The following is a 20,824-nucleotide window of genomic DNA, read 5'->3' as shown; positions in this document are numbered from 1 at the left end:
CTTTTGAACTGCTGTGGTTACTTTTAGGTTACACTAATGAAAAGGTTACTTTTAGGTGATTTTTCAGAAATTGTAGAATTAACTTTACAGGTTATTCAGTTAAAAATATTAATAGTGACAATTTAAAAATTATGTCATAAAGTGCATTTAAACTTGAATTTGATTTATTATTTGTGAAAAAAAATGAGTTTTAGCGAATGTTTTTCGATAATAAAACGCAAATCCATGAAACGTTTTTATACGACTGGTTACTTTTCGAATTTAGATGATCAATTGTATTCATTTTCCATCCATGAACAACCTTACACAATCATCGCTCCGCATGTATGAAGGTTACTTTTGATTCAAAAAGGTTACTTTTTTTTATATTTCTGGTAATTTCTGACTAGACCCGACTGGCAACACTGAATCCACCAATCACGCAGCAGTCAGACCCCACATCCACGTCCCACCATCTAGCGGATCTTTCATACGCGAAAACCCTCATTGCAACAACTATAAGCCTAGGAGTAGACCACCGATTTTTCGTCGGCCGATAGTTTAGTCGGCCAGTTAATTAGTATGGACACGTATGAAAGTGCGCACATTACACCGATTTGGTATCGGCCAATTCATCACGCAAATTAAAATCGGGTACAACTATCGGCCGACTAAAAATCGGTGGTCTGCGCTTAGGTTAAATATTTGTTCTTCACCAGGAACCAAATCAATCGCCTGCGCATCGGCGAGCTGGCACTAGCTGGAACCCACAACGCCGGCGCCTGGCGGTTCAACACTGAGATCAGCACCGTCGCTCGAGACAGCTTCGTGCTGTGCCAAGACCGCTCCATCTGGGCGCAGCTGGTGCACGGCATCAGATACTTCGACTTCAGGATTGCGTACTACGAGTTTTATACGAACGAAGACGATAGGTGAGGCTTTTCACATTCATTATTATGTAAGAATATTAGATTACTGTGTAGATATGCTAACTTCCTACAGCGAATGAAATCATTGCTTGAATTTGTTATTTTTATAGGCACATGGATAGTTTTATACAAACCTAGACTGTCGTAAGAAACATAATAATAATGTTTATATCTATCCCTTTGTGATCTTGGCAATACCTGAGATATTATTAAACAATTAAATTATTAGCCAGTATATCCTGTGCTATAGCATAGCCTAAAAGGTACTGCAACAGAATCACCTCTTTTCCTGAAACAATACAGACGATTACGATCAAGTTTGAATAGGTATATTATTCAAGATTAAATGCAAACCTGTGATTTGTACAAAAATACGGCATTAATCAAAATCAAATAACTTTTTAAAGCATGATTTCATGAATCGTACGTGTACACGAGTATCATAAACAAGGTCGTAACTGTACTTGAGTTGGTATATCAAATTAACAATAACTATTGTATTTACATAACACAATATGTATGAAAGTTATTAACGTTTCAAATGCTCAATTAGTGTTGATTACCGAATATCAGTACACAATTTTAATATGTTGGTCATAGTGATAGTTACGGTAAAATATAACTATGGTTGTTACGACGTAACTCATTGTTTTTACAGTAACTAATAATAAAACTCGTTGCAGTGGATGTGGCGTGTAAGTTTCGCTGTCGAGCTAACTTGGGCGTTTAATGCGCGCACGCACGGGTGACTTTTGTCACCGTGACAGTATGTCTCTCCATAGATACGAATAAGTACTACGTTTGTCTCTCTTTTTTTGTTTATAAATGATTATTCCTACTGTCACGGTAACGCAATGTCACTTTACAAACAAAGAAAATATAGAGCCTGGTCAACAGCTCGATGGTCATAGTTGGCCGCTCTAGTGTTTGTTCAGAGTTAATTGTTGTTATGACATCGTTTTTTGTCTCAGTTGTGATTGCAACTGGAATTACCGTCCCAGCTAATTTGGATATGGCATAAGATAGATTTGGTTATTATTATACCACATAACATAATTATAGGCATGGCTGAGTTCGCACCTTTCTGCATGCATTGGGTAAACATAAGCTGGGTTGCACCATCTTACTTTAACTTTAACAAACGTTAAAGTCTGACAAACTCCATACAAAAAACACCAGTTGTGATTAACGTAGCTAGCTAAAGTAAAGTGGTACAATTCAGCCATAGCGAACATAATAAATTTAGATAAATTTTGAGTGAATCTCTTCAATAGTGCGGATAAAGACATTATCTGCTAGGTTCCCTACACATTATCATCGTATATCACCTCGAAAAAAGTTATCTAGAGACTACCTTAAACTTAATCTTGTGAAGTTTTGTTTGCCATAGAAACTTAAACTTCTTTGCGTCCTCGGTCAATATGCATAATATGCATGCATATGCATTCAGTTGTTATGCAAGTTTGTACACAATCCACTGGCAACAGACAGCGCGTAACTTTAAGATACGGTTCATTTGACTAAACTAATACCGCTCACTAACTAACTAATGACCGAGAAGTAACTGGTGTTGTTAAACAATGCATCTCAATTTAACGTGTATCGTTTTGTCGTACAATTTTAAACGAACATCACTTATATAAATTACAGTTTGTGATTGTTTTTATAATTGTTATTGTTATTGTTATTACAGTTAGGTAGATAAATATTGTTTATTTTTACGATATAGTTATTTCCCATTCGTAATTGAATTGATTGTTTTGTCTTTAAAATGATTCTTTATCGTTTTCAGGTATTGGTTGAACCACAACTTAATCCGAGTCCGTCCACTTCTACCTCTATTGCGAGAGATAAGGACTTTCTTAGACAGTACTAAAGAGGTAAATATTCATTTCGTTATTTAGTTAATTAACAATAAAGCTTTAGCTAATAGAAATGTTAGAGACTACAATTTATTTATTAAAGAGCTACCCACTTATGGTAAGTTTACCAACGAAACTTATTTCCACATAGTCCCTAGTAAGTGTTATACTGGGTCTCCAACTGATATTCCTTATAAACTTCCCAAGACACTTAATTTAGACTGTAAAGAGCTTTAAAGCTTATGATCGATGATGACTGTAGAAAGTTAATGATTGTGAAGTCCAGGTCTAAACTTCTTCAATCTCTATTTCCAGGTGATTTTCCTCGACGCTCATCACTTCCCTGTCGGCTTCTACCAGCAAGACGGGACCCCCAACCGGGCGGTCCACAACGGTCTCTTAGACCTGGTGCGCCGGGAACTGGGACCCCACATGGCAGACGCCAGGGTCTTCGGCACGGGGGCCGGGACCAGGGGACCCACTCTGCAGTCGCTGATAGACGCCGAGAAAAGACTAGTCTTTAGTTATGTCGACAACGCTATCGTTGCAGGTAAGAAGACCTAAAAATCGTTAATCTTCTGGTGAATGTTAAAATAGGAGAGCAGCTAACGTTAAGGTCCCATTTTTATTTAGGGTCCGGTGATGTGGCTAATTGTAATTGTACTCGAGAAAGATTTACATACAAGAGTTTAATAACCTTATAGAAGTTAAATGCATATTTTTATTACTCACAATATCCGCGTTTAATCGTTGTTATACGAGTAGTATTGCATCACGCAAAAGATGATTCAAAAGTTTATCGTTTGTCTGGCAAATCAATCAAATACGTTTTATTTATTTTAATAATCATTATGCTTGGTCGTACGTATGATAACCTCTACAATCTTTGTTTACAAGAATACTTACGCCATTCCGTCTATGATTCTTCGAAATACAAAAGCGGATAATACATGTATTATCTTCTTCTGTTTCCAGATAACAACTGGCTGTGGCCGGTTCTGCCTCACCTGTGGGCGAACACAAACAGCCCCGTGGAGCTGTTCCAGTACTTAGACCAGGCGATCACGGTGTCGCCGCAGCCGCACGCGCGCTCGCCCATGCACTCGGCCATGGCGCAGACCACGCCCACGGTGCTCGACATCCTGTTCCTGCGTGGCTCCCTGCGCGACAACGCCGACGCCGTCAACCGCAACGTCACCGCGCGCCTCGCCTCGCGCTGGCGGCAGCACGCCAACATCATCTCCAGCGACTTCTTCCTCGGCAACGACGTCGTCGACGTCTCCATCGCGCTGACCGTGGAGCGCGCCGGCCGCTTATGACGTCACCGCGTGCGCCCGCGCACCGGCGGCCTTCACGTGCGGACCCGCGCTCGCGTCGCCGGGGCCGCGCGCCGCTCGCCCTGGCTGCCGCGCCTCCAGTCGCTCCGAGCCATACTCACCGACCGACTCATCAAGCCGCTTCCTGATCGGAGACATCCGCCGCCGTGACACACTGCCACATTCCAATAACGCGGCGGACAATAGTGAGATATCGTTAGGTACTTTTATTTATAGAACACGTGAACTAGTCCATCGTACCTCCAAGGGACGGGCGTTTTGTATATAAAATATACTTATTTGTTGTGCCAAACTTACTAGGTTTTTTTATTTGATGCGACGGAATGAAAACAATCGATTATGTGACACCTTTTTACTTATCATGAATAAGATACAGCAGTATTGGTAAACAATAAATAATATCTAATATTACAATAAATTGTACTTGCGCAACAAACGAGGTAGATTCACCGTGCCCGAAGGCACAAAAAGAGTTAATCTTAAAATATCACGTGTGCGGAGCGAGCAGCGGCAGGAGCTCGGCGCGGCTCATGCGCGACAGCGCGCGCGCGTCCAGCCCCATGGCGGCCGCCGCGCCGCTCACGTCCAGCCCGAAGCTCTGCAGCAGCGCCGCCAGCGCCACCTCCTCGCCCGTCTTCGGGTCGCGCAGGCGCGGGCACGAGCCGTTGCACTGCGGCCACGAGCACCGCTCGATCAGGCGGCGCGGCGCGCAGCCTCCCCTCGGGAACCTGCCCCCGCCGCCCAGACGCCGCTCCCAGCATTTGATGGCGTGCGGCAGAGACACGCCCGAGACGTTGATCGCGAGCCACTCGGGCCTCGCCAGCGCCCCGTGAGCGAGACACGCCGGGGCGAAGGTGGCCCGGACACCTTTCAGACTCGCGCGAATCGCCGCACCGGTCTGGTGCACCGCATCCCACTGGGCCCTCGTGCGCGGCGCGCGAACTCCCTCGGCGGCCAGCTGCGCCGAGTCGAACAGGTATTGGAACACGAACAACGGCGTGCGAATGTAAGGATACAGTCTATAGCCGAAGTAGCACAGCCAGGGCTTCAAGGAGTGCTTCCGGGCGCACGACATAGGGGGGGAGCCGCGCCACAGGGAGTGGCCGAGCTTCGCGACGGTCTCGGCGGGGACGCGCCGCGCCCGGGCGGGTCGGTCCAGGAACCAGCCGGAGTCGGAGAGCACCGCGACGCGGACGCCGTGGGCGCGCAGGGCGCGGCGGGCGGAGTCGGCGTGCAGCATGACCCCGGCGCCGCCGGCGCTGGAGCCGACGAGCAGCAGGCGGCCGGAGAGCCCGAGGCGGAGCAGGTCGACGAGCACGGTGCGCACGATGAGCGCGCCGGCGAAGGCGAAGGAGGCGTTGTGGCGGCGCGCGCGGGTGCCGGCCCACATGTCGCTGGAGCAGTAGGGCAGCAGCACGTGGGAGGAGGCGTGCCAGAGCGGGTTGGCGGCGGGGTCGGCGGAGAGCAGCGCGGGCGCGCGGCGGGCGCGGGGCCAGCGCGCCGACGACATGAGCGCGGGCCGGCGCCGCCAGCGCGCGCCGCACGACGCCGCGTCCCAGCAGTAGCCGCCGCCCTCCAGGTACACCACCCAGTGCGAGCTGTCGCTGCCGCGTCGGATGTAGTAGCTGCAACACCGAGGAAAGACAAAGTCACATACATACCTATTTTCAACGTAAAGTACTTTACTATTCTTGCCAATCAAGAAGGAAAATACCTACAATATGAAGGTATGCACATAAGAGAACAAAAATTATCAAAAGATCGCTTTGGTTGTCGTTTTCTTTTCTATTTCTTTTCTAAAATACTTACAAACTTATATTATCTTTGATATTTTGCTTGTTATGAGCCACAGGAACATTGAATGTAGTTACATATCGTGGTTAGTAATAATAACATCAATTGAAATCCTTCAAGAACGCAAATGCTTGTTACAACTTACAACTACGTAACAAAATGCTTGTTTACTGTGAAGAAACATACAATTATAATGTAAGTGCGCGTGAGCTTGGGTTTAGAATTTATTTTATAATTATTGTTTGCATCAACTGTTTTTAAAAATGTTACTTGTCAAAATTGTTAAAATAATAACACCTTTACATTTAAGTCACCTGTACAAAGGTTAACTGGTTCGTACAAAGTAAGAAAACAGCACTACCCGCTGTGCAATTACACAAAACGTTTATTAATATGCGAAGTTACTTTAGCTTTTGCGACTTGTTATTGAAATAAACATTGGTTCTATGTTATGTTAACGACGCTGTTAAGACACCGCCGCATAAATAATTATGTAAATTGCATTGGTTTTCAATTCTAAAAGCTACTACTACGTCTCCGTCGCGTCTTTCCGTTCTATACATGGCCAGAACGCACCCATAGGAAACTGCTCGTGTACATTTCGGAGTGCCCGTTTGTAAATCTGTGACTCCAAACTATACACGAATTTTGCGTACTGATCGTGTATAGTTTGGAGGAGCTTAGTAAAAAAAGTAATCTCCAAACTATACTCGATTAGTTTCTACTACACCACTTACACTTGACTAGAGTGTGTTTAGTTGATATTGATTTAGTAAAATTCAGTAAAATATGGAACTATATTTAAAATTACATTTATTTGATATTATTACATAAAATATTATTATTTTACTGAATCTATAATAAATCTAGATTTTTAAAACTATTGTAAGTGGTTTTTGAAATTAAATTGATTAGGTAGATTTCAAATTAAATAACAATTTAATTAATATGAGAGAGAGTGAGAGAAGAAAGTTTAACGCGCATTAAATACAATATTATGCGAGACTTTAAATGCTAGGTTTGTATTGTCGGCCGTTTGGTGTAGTGGTTCGAAGTGGTAGCGGGTTCGATTCCCGCACAGTACAAACATTTGTGTGCATGAACATATTTGTTTGTATTGGACTGGGTGTTTTCTATGTATAATAAGTATGTATTTACAAAAAAAAGTGTTTAATTATGTTTATATCCGTTGTCTAGTACCCATAGTACAAGCTTTGCTTAGTTTGGGACTAGAAGCGCAGTGTAAAATGTCTAAGGATATTTATTTATTATTTATTTTATTTATTAACTTTTATCTCAAGAACAAAATCATTTTGACATATTTCCATACCTACAATTGGTGAAATATCAGCCCCAAAACAAATATCTTTTCTATGGCAGAATAAGAAACACCAAAAAATCCTTTATCAAAACAATGACACGTGTCGTAAGATGATTCAATGTTTAAAGTAGACACGCAGATATGAATTAATCTATCTATATAAATAAAAATGAATTGATGTTCGTTAGTCTGATTAAAACTCGAGAACGGCTGGGCCGATTGAGCTGATTTTGGTTTTAAAATGTTTGTCGTAGTCCAGGGTAGGTCTAAACGGTGAGCAAATACGCGCGCGATATTGTTTTTCTGTAACAGACAAAATTCCACGCGAGCGAAGCCGCGGGCGGAAAGCTAGTATGTAATAGAAAGAGAGGTCAATAAGTCAAAATGACTAGCATGCAACTACTCGCGTATAAATTGTAATCACGCACTTATTACAATACATACATGATTAGTCCGTATGCGTACTGGCGATGTATATTTTGGAGGAAGATAATTGACCTAAGTCACTACAAAGTATACGCGAGCAGTACGCAGCGTATGCGTACTGGTCGTGTATAGTTTGGAGGAGCTTAGTAAAAAAAGTCATATCCAAACTATACTCGATTAGTTTCACACCCTTGCGTTCTGGCTATGTATAGAATGGAAAGACGCGTCTCCGTCAGCTTGATAACGTGAAAGTTTGCGCAAACGACTCTACATCGAGAACTGCTACGTATGTATACTTATCCTTTAACATAGACTTCTAGCAGCTACCTTAAATCCTTGTACAATCAACCAGATCGAAACTACTTAGTTTTGTTATCAAATTGCACTTATTCAAGCGCACATGTGCAGTTTGTACAAATTCTTCAAAGTGGAGTCGATAGAATATAGGTACTGCATTTTGGTTGAAAAATCGCATCTATTGACCGCAGAGATATATTAATTTGCAAAACAATGCTGTGCTTTAAAACAAGCGATATTCCAATTAATGTCTTAAACTTTCGATTTGGTTATGAAGAAAACTTGAAGCTTATTGTAAAAGTTTTCCTTTTGTACCTATGATACAGTGTACAAATGAGTAGTGGTGGTAAATATTTAAATTATTAACATTTCTAGAACATTAGTTGATATATTTAGAATATTCATACCCCGTGTGTGACTTTGTACCTAAATCATGAGTTCCTCTTTCCTACATAAATTAAAGTTATCAACGCTTATTTAGATAACAATCGCGGCTACCGCAAGAAATTGGAGTACGAAGAAGTAATTAATTATGGTAGGTAATTAAGTAGGTACTTATTAAAGACGTGAGAGAATATCATAAAATGCTTTAAATCAACTTAATATTATGTGCTCATAATGTTATTTACTTCTTGCCGCTGAAGACCTAAAGTTAGATTAAACAACGTTAGTATTGGGTTTAACTTAGCATACATTATTGTAATATGCAATATTCGAGAGTTTTAAGTGTTATTTACTATACTGCATGCATGCTTATGCAATTACCGTTTTGTATGGAGAATTTAAGGATGACACATTTTGCAATATTTTATTTGTAGAGGCACTAACAAGTACATGTAAAATTAGATATTAACAGATCTGGAGGTAGAGCTATTCTATTAATATTTATAAAAAAAAGAACTCTACACCTTGAAATGTTTATTAAGTAAATAGCTATTGAATTACAGAAAGTACAAACTCATGAAAATTTAAAAATTAATCATAATAGTCATTATAAATAGGTAAAAAAGATCTAAGCATTATTAGCAAAAAATCCCCTTGCTTTGAAGATAGGAAAGATTCACATCGTTTCAAAGACCTAGATCATAATAAATATTATTAGGATATTAGTACATACCCAGCAGGAGAACCATCGTTGCACGTGAGCGAAGAGTTGGACAACCACACCAGCTTCAAACTGTCTGGCGGAGACGCACTCACGGTCGTCAGTACAGCCTGGATAGATAGAAAATACTTATTAGATGCCTAGGACTAGAATTTTTAGCCTAAGGCCCAGAACAGACGGTGAAACGCAACTGCAACGAAACTGCAACTTTTTAATGATTCTGATGAATGAAACTGAAACTGAAAGTTTCAAACTGGTCGCGTCATGTGTGATCTCTCAACGGACGCTATGGCAGAAACTTAGATGCAACTCAAAAGTAACTAGCAGTTGCAGTTTCGTTGCAGTTGCGTTTCACAGACTGTTCTGGGCCTAAGTATGTGACTGACATGAAATGTAGCTTTCTATTGAAAGAAAGAAAGAAAGAAAGATACATTTATTACAATGGACATCACACAAATACAGGCAATGAGGGCTATCGTTTTTATACTTAACAGTTGGCACCCCTGGCGATTGACTGGACCTTACTCTACAGTGGCGCCATCTTGATGAGTGCAAATGCGATAGTCCTCCTACCACTTTAGCGCTCACCAGTTGGTGCCACTGTCTACGCTACTAGCAAGTGACAGGACCTTACTCTACAGTGGCGCTAACTGGTGAGCGCTAAAACGATAGCCCTCATTACATAGACATGACAGTGGCACATAATAATGGAAGATATTGGTGAAAGGATAGCTGTAAATCCCGGCTAAACAGGAGCTGCAATGGTGGTAAAAAGAGGATTACGCCCGTATTCACAAACATTACTATGAGGTCTCACAGTGCGCGTGGACGCACAGGATGACGAACCAATCACAGAGCTCTATTAAACGCTCTGCGTTCGATTTGCTGCTTCACTTAAGCAAGCATCGTTTGTGAATATATGGGTGTTACTCGTTGTAGTAGTAAATAAAAAATAAATAAAAATAAATAAAAATAAATAAAAATAAATAAAATACTCGTAGTCCCGTTTGGTAAAAGAATGTTTGAAATCAGTTCAATATAATTTGATACTACACTTTGATTTTAGCCAAAAGGCCGAGAAGCTAAGTTTCAGTAGTTCCAGAAACTTCGTGCAAACAAACTCACAAACTTTACCTAAAATACAGTTAGGTAACCTACCTACTATGATGTATACTAACTCAATCAATCGAGGAAAATCATACTGATTTCAATGGAGATTTTGATGTAGAGCAAGATTAAACCATTCTAAATATTTTAGGTCAATCAATACATTCATGAATGTTTAATAAAATTTTCTATCTTTAGCTTTAAATTTAGATACCTACCTAATTTGAGAGTTTTTATAATGTTAATCTTTATGATCAATTACGAACAGCTAGTGATTCAATTACTTACATAAATATTGTCCTAGTTGAATTTTTTTTTTAATTTTTCAATTAGTAAGTCATCATATTTAACACATATTTAAATTAAGCTAAATAAAGTGATTGCTAATTTACATTACAACTAACTACATATTTAAATATTCCGATTAATATGTCCGTAGAAAATTAATGCATTAATAGATTAAAATGACTGCAATACATTTATTTACCAGACTTGAGATATTTATTATTATTTAAAATTAATAAGAACTCGTATAGATAATTAGAGACTATTATTGTATGAAGTAACATAAATACAACTACCTTTTATTTGTTTTTCGTAATAGTTGTTTTCGTTTAAAAAGTCTAAAGCTCTACCATCAAAAGCTCTGGTCGCGTAATTTTCCAAGTAGAAAAACTTGAAGCTTTAAATGGCCGGTTTTAGTTGGAGAACTTATTACAGGAAATCAAAGATTAATTTAATATTATGTTTCATGATCTGTGATTTGTTGATGACGACTTACGATAGAGAAACCTAGGACATTTAAATTATTAGCTCTCTACCGTTCCTACATACATTTCCGCAAGAGTTGTAAAATAAGTAGTTAATTAATTTACTTAATTTTCGTTATCTAGTTATTAGGTACCTACTCGTTGGGACTATTTAATTAACAAACATTAACAAAGCTACACTTCAATCACGGATTACCGATACTCCGAAAAACACTTTCATTGGGAACCTCAACGAAGCTTTTGCATTTTATATCAGAAACTTCATTTGTCACTCAAAACAAGGCACTGTAAACACTAACAAATACACAAAACAATGCGTACACAGAGTGTCCAGGCGATCCAGTTGCGGAGAGCCGCCCTCATCACTCCCGGGCGAGAGGCAGCGTCGGGCGGTCGCGGTCGCGAGCAGCACACCCCATACTGGCGGCGCGCGCGCACCACTGCCGCACAGTACACTGCGCACGGTAGCGCTCCCGCTGTTTACAAAATAAAGCCTCTATTTAGAGCGAGGGCGAAGGGCCCGACGACTCGCCGCGCGGCGTCGAACCGAATAAAGGTGAGCGGGCGGCTCGTTTGAGCGCAGGGGCGGCGGGACCGGCTCCGCCGGCGAGATCAAACGCGCCGCAGATCAAAGGGGCCGCCGCGCGATCGGCATCCGTCATTATTATTATGCAAGCATTACGAGGCGCGCGTGACTCAGGCGAGAGGAGCACGCGAGGCGCGGGCGCCGCGCCGGCTGCCCCTCCCTCCGCCGCCACCCTCCACCTGTCAACGAAACCGCCCCGGGACTCCGACCTCATGGATTCCGACGCTCATTTTTTTTCAGCTTTAACATAATTTCGTACCGTGTTTAATTTTATAACTCTGTTTGGCCAGCATCGCTAAAAGCAGGTACGAGTTGTTTACATTTTAAATTTGTACCCTCATTCTAATGGGCTGCAGTATGCTTATGATAACAAACTACTTTTTATTTCACAAGAATAAACTTTAAACGATTTTAGGATCCCTTTGCGAAAAGTTACTAAAAATCTGTTGTTATGAAAGCTCCTTTGCTTATCTAAATATATAATCTAAATATATAAAAGGAGAAACTGACTGACTGACTGACAGATCAACGCACAGCCTAAACGGCTAAACGTAGGCACTTGAAATTTGGAAGGGACGTAGCTTAGGTACCGTGGAGGTGCACTAAGAAAGGAATTCCCGAAATTCCCACGGGAACGGGAATTAGCGGGAAAAACGGGATTCACGCGTACGAAGTCGCGGGCGGCCGCTAGTTTGTCAATAAATGTAACCAACCAATAATTACAGAACAAAAGAGTTTCTGAATAAATTATGAAGTTCAAGGAATTCCAAAAACGAGTTTTTAAGTCTTCATTTGATTCAAAGCATGTAATTGTCGATCATTTCCGAGTACTTTCGTTAACCTGGCATTAAGGGCTGAATGTAGAGTGACCATCGTTCCGTATAGGTACAAATAGCACGACCAAATAAACACATTAACTATTCATAGACAAGCAATCAACACCTAATTAAAATAAAAGCTTGTAAATTAAAATATCAATGCCAATCCCAAAATTGTTATCATTTAATTAAATCGTTCATTATGTAGAGTCGTCCATTATTCGTAAAAGTAGATACTAACAAAGAGAAGTAAATATGATTTTACTGACTCTCCATATAAAAAGCTTTCAAAGCTTGAAATCTGGATTTAATTTACGAACTAAAATAAAACAAAACTCTACCCAAAACAACATTTTTAAACTCGTAAACCGTAACCAACCCAATGACAAAGTTGCAAAATAAATGAGGGATAAACTATTACCTGACATGGGAGAATTCCCTAAATTAACAAAGTTGTGTTAGCAATTTAGCGAGGGTACACGTATATCACAATGTCCGGACGCGCGCGCGGCCTGGTCACCCAGTTAAGTAGAATATAATTGGCGGTCGGTGCGGCAGGCGTTCAAAGCTTGTACCTGACTGTAAAAATGCTATCATAAAGGCGCACCGCCACAATAAGCCCTTTGACAGTTGGTACCCACCTTTATGATGCCGACTCTGATATACGAGCCGAACTCATTAAACTTACTTTATCGACTCCCGATGCAGGATCTCGTGATCCGGATAGTAAATCAAGCCCTCTAAAAGTGTACCATCCACCGCTCACAAACGGGCCGGAAAGAATAAACCGTTTAAACCATTCAAAATCTTTATAGCTTATTATTCAATCCCATTACTTAGTGGAACGGCCTTTTTAAAAGCGCTTTTAATATAAAAGACTATTATAGAGCTCATTTCCCATAACAATGAACATCTCATTTTTTCGTAAGATGCGATCGTTAATTTGCTGATGATATTAAATTATCGGTGAATAAAAGGAATTATAAAATTTGTATTGTATTGTGGATGGAGGTTTTTCGTGTAAATTATGTGCATCTGCTTTGTTCAGGTTCAATAACATTGAAACGTTAATTTGGTATTGACTTCGAATCGAGTTCGATTGGAATGTTACAATTAATGAAGTAATGAATGCTGTACGGTAGCTGACGAGCTAACAATGATAGCAACTAATAAATCGCTAGTCACCTCACGTCGGCGCAAGAAATAAAATAATGGTGAGCTTTTTTATTGAAGCTTCCAGTTGCTACCGGGGACCGCACTGATGGAGGCAAAAAACGTAGTGGTCATTCTCTGTGACGCTCTACACGTCATTCGAAGGCAACATCGCCTATTTGCATAATATGGTGTTGAGTAGTTTATATTTTTAATTATGTAATTGACATTTAGCAACAAATCAATGCAAAAGGTGAACGCCCTAATTAATAAAACAATATTAAAATTAATTTTGGTAAGTTTCCTATATTATGTATAATAATTGTTAATATTGTCTTACTTTCTGAAAACTTTGTGCCACCTAAAAATGAACACCTGTTTCTCAGAAGATAATTGTGATAATGAAAGTAATACAACAAGGCAGGCAAGTATGGTAAGTGATGGACGTACTATGTGTTGCTTGCTACATACAAAGTATAAGATACAGATATGGAAGCGGCTGAAATTATATTGGATCTGAGGCAGAGCGGGCGGTAATTGCGGTGGTAGACTCATTAGCAGGCACTCTATTGTCACTTTCGCAACCAAAACGGATTATGTATTTACCTATTGACGGCTACATAATAACTCTATGTAGATATACATTATTTACTCGTTATAAGACAGTTAACGATTTTGTGATAACTTTTATTGCTCCTTTTTTGGTGTTTATATTTTGCTACTTTAAGATGATGTTTTATAATGTACTAGCTGACCCGGCGAACTTTGTTCCGCCTTAATGGCAATAAATAAGCAGACTTTTTTTTAATTTCGAACGGGATAAAAAGTATCCTATGTCCTTCTCCTGGCTCTAAACTACCTCCCTGACAATTTTCAGCTAAATTGGTTCAGCCGTTCTTGAGTTATAAGCGAAGTAACTAACACGACTTTCTTTTATATATATAGATTATGTATGACCATTAGTCTCGATTAGTGCTGGAAAATCGTATCACTGCATCCCGAATAACACTGACATATTTCTTCAGCCTTACCTAAAGCTTTAAATAAATGAATAACCGTATTCCTCTCGAATGAAATAGATCTCGAATTACACATTTTAATTTCCCTGCAGCCTTTGATATGTTAATGCACCGATTAAATAATTGGAATGATGAATTTATGAAACATTTAATCTAAAAACGTCTTATCTCATCTATAAATCTGCTTTATTTGTATTTTTTGCGTCATTACGTTTCTACTACTAGCAGATGTTTACGTCAATGGTAGCGCGCGGTGTGAATACGCACAGCAAGCATGGTGGAACGGGGCGGATCTCGTCCCACAGCCTCCGAACCACAATAAATCTGAACCGATAAGTAGTCGGCCGGATTGTAGCCGCGGCGCGATCAAAGAGGGGCACATGAAAGACGCCGCCCGCTAACTAGGGTTACCAGGGCTGGACAAAGGGAGCGCGCTTGATAGGATACTTTATGTTATGCGAACGCGGAACTTATTGCCAATAAATCAACTAGGCCCAATTTCGCAAACATGTTTTAGGACATCGTTATCGTGTATGTGTGAGATTCAAAGGCTAACGCCGGCCTGGATCTCAAGCATTTTCTTTATAGCGAATAGAAGGAAGATTTAATGAGTAGGAATTTTTATTAAGCAATCATTGTCGACATAAATTATTGAACTTTCGTCTACTTTTTCGTAGATAGAATTTTTATCAATTCTCAGTAAACAACGAACAGCTATTCTCAGAAATACCTAGGTAAGTAGGTAGAATTAACTTATTCGACAGAGCGTTTTCCTTAACTAGACCAAAGTATATTTGATTTGAAGTAGATTTTCTATATTTGGAATTTATAACTGAAATTGTATCAGGACGAGTTCTGAGAATTAAATTTCTATTTCCTTTTATCTCACCTTTTGTGTTCGTTCACTTTACCGAAGCTCTACTTTTACTGTTTTAGGGTTCCACATTAAAAACATTTAGAATCCATATTAGATTACTCTTTAAAAGTTTTCATCTCTTAGTTTTAAAAAAGATTTTGATAATTATTTTCATTAACTTTAAGGAGTTATCCTCACAAGAATAAAGAAATTGCAATATCAACGTGTGCAGTAGACAGTACAACTTGAAAGAATATGATGCAATGATAAAATAACTCTATGGACACGAATATGTCTCCCATTTGGCCAGTCTATAAAATAAATATTCTCATTTTACTCACAGAAGAATTTCTCATATTTATTTAGAACGTTTCTCACATTTATTTAGAACGAGTGCTAATTCCCCCAGCCCTACAATGGTCGTTTGATTCGATACCGCGTTTCCACCACCGTGCACCGGCCGTCACGGTCTTTGTGCGCTGACGTTGTAATTAATTCGATTGCCCCGAATGACACGCGCTACACGATGACGAAGGTGAAGTGATCATAATCACCGGCAACCTGTCACGGGCGTGATGGGTCGCATACTCTATCTTATGGGATATGCGCGAGAGTTGTAAAAGCTTGTGTTTCTGTAAGCTTAAGTGTTTCGTAACTAAAAAAAGCTCATTACCATAGTTTCAAAATTTTGAAACCTAACAATATTAGTACTTGCTTGTTTTGCGTTAATCACTAGGTACTTAACGCATTTAGTGAGTGAATATAAGATGTTTTTTTTTTGGTTAACTCAAAGAATACTATTTTAGGGAGAGAGGAATCTTACCGCACCTAAATTACCTACTTACCTTTTTAATCAGTAGGAATATAATGGCTACCCACCATATATAGCATTACGAGTATATTGATCACATATGTACTTCCTTAATGGCACCCTCATACTGAGGAAAACCGTTTTTAAGGTAGATAAGATTGTACCAAATGAACGAATTTTTATCCATTTCCTCAATATATTTTCGGGATCCCCGATAGTTGTATGTTTAAATTAATTGACGACCAGAATGGTTTTCTATGTTGATCGAGGAATCCTAATTAATAAAAAACGCTGTCTCAAATAAACATTCCTTTATGTTTTACGATTACGATCCTCCTACACAGTTTTATGGCTGTTCTATGAAACTATTCGGCCGTTTTCGCGGTATTATGTTGTCTGTTGTGGCTTTGTTATATTGGAAACGTTTTTTGCCAATACAGGATGTTATTACAGCCATCGACCACATTTTAGCAGGTGAATGTCCCATACTACTTTTCTCTACGAATAAAACAGATGACTCATAGGTAGGTTGAGAGAAAAAGTATTAAAAGTAGTTTCTTTATAAAGATAATTAATGTGAGTAGGTAAAATGGAGGTAGGACCTACGGTAGAGACGTGATTGTCGGATTTTTATGGCACTTTTATGTTTGAAAATTATATAAGTAAGTAATTAGGTAGTAAGTGTTTGCAATTTACCTATATCACTTGAGCGGAAAAGTTCTTGCCTCAAAATTATTTATTAATAGGTGTACTGGCCCTTTTCAGACTTAGAATAGCTTGCCCTACTATCACAAAGTCAAAGAGCGTTTGATCGCAGTCTGCGTAACTGTGGCTAAATACAAATCATGTGAATCGCATGACAATGGATCTAGGACCAGTGCCAATATTGTATGGAGGAATAACACTGCGCGTGGGCAGCTTTGATCGCTACCGGCATTTGCTACTAATAAGTCTGCTCGTAAAACTGCGCATACGCTACACTTAAGTAACTTGAAAGATTTTATTCCTTTAAAAGTAATATTAAATAGGGTAAAGACCCCCTTTGTGGCCATTGTACCTTTTTGGCCATTTGAGGTTACTATGAAAAATAATTTAAAATTAAACTGATTTATAAATAATTATATTTTATAATTTAATTAACCATAAATAGTCAACACTGAAAATTAATTTAAAGATGCGCTATGAAAATACATAATTTAGTGATTGAACAATACATGCCTAAATTATTTAAAATGGCTATAACCGGTACATCTGCTCTACTTAAATATTTTTTGTTTCTTTTGTTTCAACTACTACTACTTTGTTTCTACTTTTTATTTGATTGTTAAATTAATTGGAGAATACGATTTTTAAGCTTGTGTTGGTCTAATTATTGAAATTTTACAAATAACTTGAATGTTTAATAATTTGAGTATCGTTATTAGCCTTAGTTGGGTAATAGGAAATACATTTGAAACACGTAAATTGTTGCAATTTTAGTTTTATTCATAAATAAACGAAGACTTAGAGAACATAAATAAAAGACTTTAAAAACAAATTATAAAGCAAACTGAAAATACATAAGTATAAAATATGGCAAATAACAAAACTAGATAAAAAGAAACGTACAATCAGTTTAGCAAAATTTAAAAAGTAGTATAAAAACCATGAACAAGCCTCGACAGCAGTAGAATAAATAAATAAGGCACTTCTTCCTATCACAGAACATAACTATTACAACCACACACCTACAAATTGGTCTACTCACGCAATATTCAATATTGTTTATATAAAAATACACATTTCGCTATTTACATGGATCCAAAACTACGTATATAAAGTGGAGATAAAGACTTTTCAATAATAGCAAGCATGAAAACAAGGAATGTAAAACGATGTTTTAATTTAATCATTAAAAGTATTAGCAATTAAATCTAGCTAGGTAGTAAATTCATCAATCTCGCGCGTGAAATTATTATATTACCTGGCTGTTTATTATTCATGACTGTACGTACAACTTCCGATTATGTCCTACCGGCTTCCTTATAAATCTACTAGAGTGTAAAACTATTAAACTAGACACGAATCATAATCTTGCAGACTAGGCCCGTATTTAGAAATAAATCCCAGGTTTAACTCTATGATTCAACCTTATTTTGAGAGTAGTTTCAGAATACGGGTCGGGGCCATTTTAAAACTAAACACAGTCACGTCATCATAGCCTTGTACTTTCAAACTTTCGATAAAATTAGAAATAACTTATTATAAGACGATTCGCGATACAATTCTTATGGTAATTAATATAAATTCTATGAATGACTACGAAAACAAATTTGTAGTCTCAATTAAATGAATTTAGGGTTCATCTTGCCTGTACTGAGATCTTTACATAAATAATTTGTTATTAGTACAAATAAATACAAGCTAATATTAATTTTATTGTCCCAATGATATGACCAGTTAAATTTGCTTCGAGATTCTCGTAAAGTTTTCTCACATTCACAACAATTGCACAAAACTCATAGTAAATTATTGCAATGAAGAAAATATTTCAGTCTATTCGTATTGCCTAAGTTACAGTACTTACATTAACATAAAAGCAGTAGTAATGCAAAGGCAAGTATTATTAAAATACTCGCTTCTAATCTCAAGGATACATAGAAATGTAATCTACAATATACGTACCGCAAACATATTATGTAATAGGATAGCACCTCGCAAAATTTTAGCTCGAACACATTCATTGTACTTACATACAAAACAATTACATTGTTTTTACACATTCCAATACGTGTATAATAATAAAGTAAACGTAAAATCGTAAGCTTAAAAAGGGTATCCTTACTTTTAACTCTTTTTACATTTATACAGAATGATCGGTACACATTCTAGGAATATGCATAGTAAGATTCAATTTCTTTTGATGTCTACCTAACTTTACCTTGAAATGCATGCGATTTTGATTCTTCTCTAGAATGAAATCTTGTTAAACATATTCCTACTTGATTCAAAACGACCGAGAATATCATTTAAATCAAGCTTAACCTTCCATTTGTAGATTTCGTCTCCTTTTCTATGTATTGTTAAAAACCATAACACAGCCAAAACACACTTGCAAATATCCACCGATCAAATCAGAAGAGTAGCATGGAGTCTTCAACCGAGCGAGAACATCGACTGTTTGTTGGGCATCTTCTGTCTTAGTTTCTTGAGGAACTCTCGTGCTTGCTTGTCACCTTGTCGCGTCTCTAGTGCCTTGATCGCCTCTCCATCTATTGAACAAAACAATTGCTTACTTTTAATACGTAAGTAACTCTATTATATGTAGAAGAGTTGAAGTCTGTATTAAGGACGCGTCATCAAAAGTCAGTTAAAAAGTTATTTCTTGAGATATGTCAGATATCTCCGCTTAATTACCGCTAGATGCACACAAATATTGAGCTATTTCTAAATACTGACAACATCTTTAAATATGACTCAAACAAAATATAATTCAATCAAAACTAAATGAGATGAGCACAAATTGTGCAATGCTACTTGATGCTACTTCATAAACGTATTCTGTCTATTTATCTGTCATTACGAAGATGATAAACAACGCAGTATGCTAAAGTGCATTTAGTGATAGAATAACTAATAATACTCGTAAATGACATCAAAATGCACTTATCAGCTTGTAGACTTAAGTGAGAAGATTGCAAGTACTTGTTTATTGAATACGTAGCTAGTAACGTAATGATACTTGTATAGTGATGCTAATATTATCTTACAACAAAACGGGAAAATTATATTACACTGTTAAAATGAACTTAAATATAACGTTGCTCACCCTGTCCTCTTTTAAAGAATCACTTTTAGTTACCTACTTGTGGGTACTGATCTAAGATAAAAGTTCTGGTCAACGTATAGATACGCCTCTCCCACGAAAGTGTTACTCACACTACGTACCCTCAAAATAATCGGTGTTAAACTTCACTTAAGTAGGTACTGACCTAAGTTACTCGGCCTGCTAAGCGGCAGTAGTTGCTGAGGCAGACTCGAGATAGGCGCGGGCGTGTCCGGCACCTCGCTGAAGTGAAGATACGCCTCTTCTACGAAAGTGTTGTACACTCTGTCCTCTTCAGTCACAGATAAAATCACTGTTAAACTTTACTTTTGTACTGACCTGAGTTACTCGGCCTGCTAAGCGGCAGTAGTTGCTGAGGCAGACTCGAGATAGGCGGGGGCGTGTCTGAAACCTCGAAGTGAAGATACGCCTCTCCCACGAAAGTGTTGCTCACTCTGTCCTCTTCAGTCACAGATAAAATCACTGTTAAACTTTACTTTTGTACTGACCTAAGTTACTCGGCCTGCTAAGCGGCAATAATTGCTGAGGCAGACTCGATATAGGCGCGGGCGTGTCAGGCACCTCGCTGAAGTGAAGATGCGCCTCTCCCACGAAAGTGTTGCTCACTCTGTCCTCTTCAGTCACAGATAAAATCACTGTTAAACTTTACTTATGTACTGACCTAAGTTACTCGGCCTGCTAAGCGGCAGTAGTTGCTGAGGCAGACTCGATATAGGCGCGGGCGTGTCAGGCACCTCGCTGAAGTGAAGATACGCCTCTCCCACGAAAGTGTTGCTCACTCTGTCCTCTTCAGTCACAGATAAAATCACTGTTAAACTTTACTTATGTA

The 20,824-nt window shown here is 38.8% G+C and overlaps 3 protein-coding genes across 10 annotated transcripts in view; 1 reads left to right on the top strand and 2 right to left on the bottom strand.

The window, feature by feature from the left end:
- Window positions 1–675: 675 nt before the first annotated feature.
- On the top strand, window positions 676–4,401 carry LOC114354656 (PI-PLC X domain-containing protein 3; the record flags this gene model as incomplete). The annotated part of the gene is made up of 4 exons (XM_028307150.1): window positions 676–911; window positions 2,701–2,788; window positions 3,086–3,320; window positions 3,746–4,401. Coding segments are annotated over 4 exons (903 nt in total), but the record flags the coding sequence as incomplete, so codon positions are not given.
- Window positions 4,402–4,444: 43 nt separating this feature from the next.
- On the bottom strand, window positions 4,445–11,566 carry Notum (palmitoleoyl-protein carboxylesterase notum). The gene is made up of 3 exons (XM_028307149.1): window positions 11,249–11,566; window positions 9,063–9,160; window positions 4,445–5,732 (listed from the first exon to the last, which is right to left on the bottom strand). The coding sequence occupies exons 1-3, from the start codon at window positions 11,288–11,290 to the stop codon at window positions 4,595–4,597; spliced, it is 1,278 nt and encodes a 425-aa protein (XP_028162950.1). The 5' UTR covers window positions 11,291–11,566; the 3' UTR covers window positions 4,445–4,594.
- A 6,345-nt stretch (window positions 11,567–17,911) lies between these two features.
- Window positions 17,912–20,824, bottom strand: part of stac (C2 and C2B_Munc13-like domain-containing protein staccato) — a 58,267-nt gene continuing 55,354 nt past the window's right edge. For 6 of the 8 annotated variants that reach the window (XM_028307140.1, XM_028307139.1, XM_028307142.1 and 3 more), the window contains one exon: window positions 17,912–19,420. In XM_028307140.1, the coding sequence (XP_028162941.1) occupies window positions 19,305–19,420 (116 nt within the window). In that variant the 3' untranslated portion in view covers window positions 17,912–19,304. Of the gene's footprint in view, window positions 19,421–20,140; window positions 20,235–20,618; window positions 20,751–20,824 lie in introns of those variants that run through there. The other 2 variants (XM_028307141.1, XM_028307143.1) reach the window with 2 other exon arrangements.

This window comes from Ostrinia furnacalis, unplaced genomic scaffold, assembly GCF_004193835.3.
Source record: "Ostrinia furnacalis isolate ACB-3 unplaced genomic scaffold, ASM419383v2 OfSCF2102, whole genome shotgun sequence".
NCBI lineage: Eukaryota > Metazoa > Arthropoda > Insecta > Lepidoptera > Crambidae > Ostrinia > Ostrinia furnacalis.
The sequence above is the reverse complement of the archived record's forward strand: the minus strand, read 5'-3'. Positions and strand labels throughout refer to the sequence as shown.